The 3703-nt window shown below is 59.3% G+C and overlaps 1 protein-coding gene across 1 annotated transcript in view; it reads left to right on the top strand.

Moving 5' to 3' along the window:
- MAU2 (MAU2 sister chromatid cohesion factor) overlaps positions 1-3703 on the top strand; it is a gene marked incomplete at both ends in the record, with an annotated part of 8663 nt that overhangs the window by 3540 nt on the left and 1420 nt on the right. Inside the window, 6 exon segments of the mRNA XM_010148186.1 lie at positions 412-477; positions 750-833; positions 1800-1849; positions 2345-2422; positions 2822-2933; positions 3496-3585. Coding sequence (XP_010146488.1) covers positions 412-477; positions 750-833; positions 1800-1849; positions 2345-2422; positions 2822-2933; positions 3496-3585 — 480 coding nt within the window.

Genomic DNA, 3703 nt, shown 5'->3' with positions numbered 1-3703 from the left:
GCTTTTCCCGCTGCGTGACGGTGTCGGCTTTGTCCAGGGCCAGTCCTGCTGCCAGGACTCGCGCCGGTGGTGTTTAAGCCTGTCAGGGGTTTACGTCCCTCGTGGAAATCAGTGAGGTGCAGGGTGATGGCCGGCACGGGAGGTGAAGGCACGGCTTGGGCTGTGTGTGGGAGCTGCGCTGGGGGAAGGACTGAAGCAGCTTTGCTATGTGAGTGTTATAAAGAAATGAGATTTTTAGATGAAAGGGATGTTTTTTGCAGGAAGATGCGATTTGGAAGGACTCTGTCTAGAAATGGCTTGTTTTTTCAAGCAAAACTGAGCCTTGTGGGTTAGCTTTTCCCTGCTACCACCTTAAGATCTGTGTGGTTCTGGGCCGGCCGTGGTTACCTGGGAAATGTCCTGTCTCTGCAGGGGCTCTACTGCATTTCGGTTAACTGCATGGACAACGCCGAAGCACAGTTCACCACAGCCCTGAGGGTAAGGTCTTCCCAGACGGTTTGCTGTGGCCGTGGGAGTGGGCTCGTTGAGGTGGGGTCGGAAGGGCGCTCGAGATCATCATTAGTTGCATCAGTTCATTTTTATCCCTGTGCACAATTTCGGGTCAGGAGGTTTATTAACGGCAAATACGGGACCCAAATCTTCGTCTTGTTTTTTTCCCTTGTGTATATTGGAGGGGGAGGTAGGGTGAGCAAATTCTGGGTGAGATGCTGAGGTGTTTGACTGTGCTGTTGGGATCTTGTCGATTTTAGCTCACTACGCATCAGGAGCTGTGGGCGTTCATTGTCACCAACCTAGCCAGCGTGTACATCAGGGAGGGCAACCGGCACCAAGAGGTAAGTTCATAGAACCATGGAATGTGTGGGTTGAAGGGACCCTAAAGTCCCCCCAGTCCCACCCCCTGCCATGGGCAGGGACACCTTCCATAGCCCAGGTTGCTCCAAGCCTCATCCAGCCTGGCCTTGGACACTTCCAGGGATGGGGCATCCACAGCTTCTCTGGGCAACCGGTCCCAGTGCTTCACAGTTCTGAAAGTCAGTGTTTTTGGAGAGAACACTCCCACTGTGCTCGGGTTATCTTGTCCTGAGCATTTCTGCAGAGCAGGGCCTTGTCGGTACCGGCTGGCCTAGCTGCAACCCACCGGAGCACTGGGCCCTACGCAGAATTCCCTACGGTGCCGGGAGGGCAAGCGCTTCCCAGTGCGGGGCGTGCGCGTAGCTCTGTCATCCTGACCTGCTTCCGTTTCCATCCCCGCGGGGGGTTTCTTAGATACAGAAAACCCTGTGAGGTTTAACTGAACCCCCGGGGATGGGTGTGCGCAGGGGGGCGCAGTTCGGCCGTGTGTGCTCCGCGACGCACCCGGTCCCTCTCTGGAAACTTCTGAGGTGCTTGCAGGCTGTTGCGAAGAGGCTGTAAAGGAACTGCCCCGCCAAGCGTGGAGTACTCGTGGAGAAGGCTGAGAGGGCAGCAGTACCGTAAAAAAGCTGATCGTCTTATTTCTTCCTGATTTCCGGGTTAATTACACGGCAGATCTGCCGGAGCATCCTCCTGGGGCTGGAGCAGCTCAGACACGACAGCCGGAACCTCTCTGAGGAAACACTAACGCTGTGTCAAAAGTTCTGTAGAGGCTGAGAAAGCGTATTTTGTATAAAATCGGGGTTTAGGATCGGGATGGGAACAGCAGCTCCTCTTGTCGGGCTGTTTGCGGTAGGATCTGACCGGCACGGGAAACCGCGATTTGACGTGACGTGCTGTCGCTGCGGCAAACGCTGACGGTCTCTCTCTTCCGTTCCCACTCGTAGCTTTACAGCCTATTGGAAAGGATCAATCCAGACCACAATTTTCCCGTGAGGTGAGAAACTCTCTGCGTGCTGAGGTTGCGGCGGGGTGTGCAGCCAGCTTCTCTAACGAACGCTGCGGTAACCGCCTTCTGGAGGCGGTCGTTCTGAGCGGGCGTTACCGGGACGGTTCTGGAGGCGGTCGTTCTGAGCGGGCGTTACCGGGACGGTTCTGGAGGCGGTCGTTCTGAGCGGGCGTTACCGGGACGGTTCTGGAGGCGGTCGTTCTGAGCGGGCGTTACCGGGACGGTTCTGGAGGCGGTCGTTCTGAGCGGGCGTTACCGGGACGGTTCTGGAGGCGGTCGTTCTGAGCGGGCGTTACCGGGACGGTTCTGGAGGCGGTCGTTCTGAGCGGGCGTTACCGGGACGGTTCTGGAGGCGGTCGTTCTGAGCGGGCGTTACCGGGACGGTTCTGGAGGCGGTCGTTCTGAGCGGGCGGGCAGGCTCCTGCAAGTCTCGAAGGCCCGTAGGCCCTGCAGCGGGACTTCAACGTGTTGCTTTGTCCACAGCTCCCACTGTCTTCGAGCAGCAGCGTTCTACATCCGCGGCCTGTTCTCCTTCTTCCAAGGGAGATACAACGAGGCCAAGTGAGTATCGCCCGGGCGCTCGGAGCTGGGAAAAAGGGAGGTGCGGAGTGAAGGGTTTAAGGTAGCAGGGCCAACCCCGAGGCCGTGCTGGCGCACCGGTAGCTCCCCTCCCCTCCCCGTGGGTTGAGCCAACCCGCTGTTCTCCCTGCGGGAAAACCCCGGGAAGCCCCGGTTCAGGGCTCTGGAGCGCTCAGGGAGGATGGGACAGCGCCGCAGCGGGACGTCCGCAGCCAGAGCTTTCCGGGGTCACCCTGTCGCGGGCAGTGGGGTGGAAGCTGAGGTTTGGGAGCTTGGTGCGAGGTCGCCTGCCGCACGCCTCCGTTCTGGGTTCTGGATGCCGTTTGATGCACGGGGGGAGAGCGGAGCTTCTAAACCACTTGCTTTTCACTGTTTCGGCAGGCGGTTTTTGCGCGAGACGCTGAAAATGTCGAACGCGGAAGACTTGAATCGGTTAACGGCGTGTTCCCTCGTGCTCCTGGGCCATATATTCTACGTGTTAGGGAACCACAGGGTAAGCCCTCGCCGTCTCCGGCGTTCCCGTGTGAACCGTTGAGTTGCCGCTGGCCAGAGAAAATCCGACGTTCGGTGTAATTAACCTGACGTTAAGGACGCTGCTGATCGCTGCCCCGTGGGGGTTGGCAGGGGGCTGACGTAACGGCGTAGCTGGGATTGCGCGTTTAGTAACGCGTGAACAACGCGCTGCCGCTGGAGCGCGTTTCCCAACGCCTGAAACCGCCTGGAAAAGCCACAGGAGCTGAGTGAAGGGCAGATAACACCATCCAAGGGGGCTGGTTTGGAAGCAGCCGTGGGTACGAGCTCCTTCATTCTGCCCCACGCCCGGACACAGGAAACATTTCTGTGACCTCGTAGACAGCGTAACTGCCGGACGGAGCGGGATCCAGACAGGCGGCGCGTTTGGGTGGCTGTCCCGTTGAGCGCTTCTGCTCGGCGCCGCCGTGGCAGCACCTGGCAACAGCCACGCTGGTTTTGTGACGCGTTTCTCAACGTCTGCAGCGCGTGTGTGCGAGGGGGGTGAAACACACCCGTTTTCTGTCGGTTCTGCTCTCCCCCAGGAGAGTAACAACATGGTGGTGCCGGCCATGCAGCTCGCCAGCAAGATTCCCGACATGTCCGTGCAGCTGTGGTCCTCGGCGCTGCTGAGAGGTGAGTGAGCGAGAGGCCTCGCGCTTCAGGAAGGCAGCCAAGAGCCCACTGCTGTACACCTGGGGCGCGTGCCAACGCCGGCGCTTGCCCGGGGCCGGAGGAGAGGCGCCTGGGTTT

This window comes from Eurypyga helias, unplaced genomic scaffold (genome assembly GCF_000690775.1).
Source record: "Eurypyga helias isolate BGI_N326 unplaced genomic scaffold, ASM69077v1 scaffold21633, whole genome shotgun sequence".
Lineage (NCBI taxonomy): Eukaryota > Metazoa > Chordata > Aves > Eurypygiformes > Eurypygidae > Eurypyga > Eurypyga helias.
This window is presented reverse-complemented; position numbering and strand designations above follow the sequence as displayed.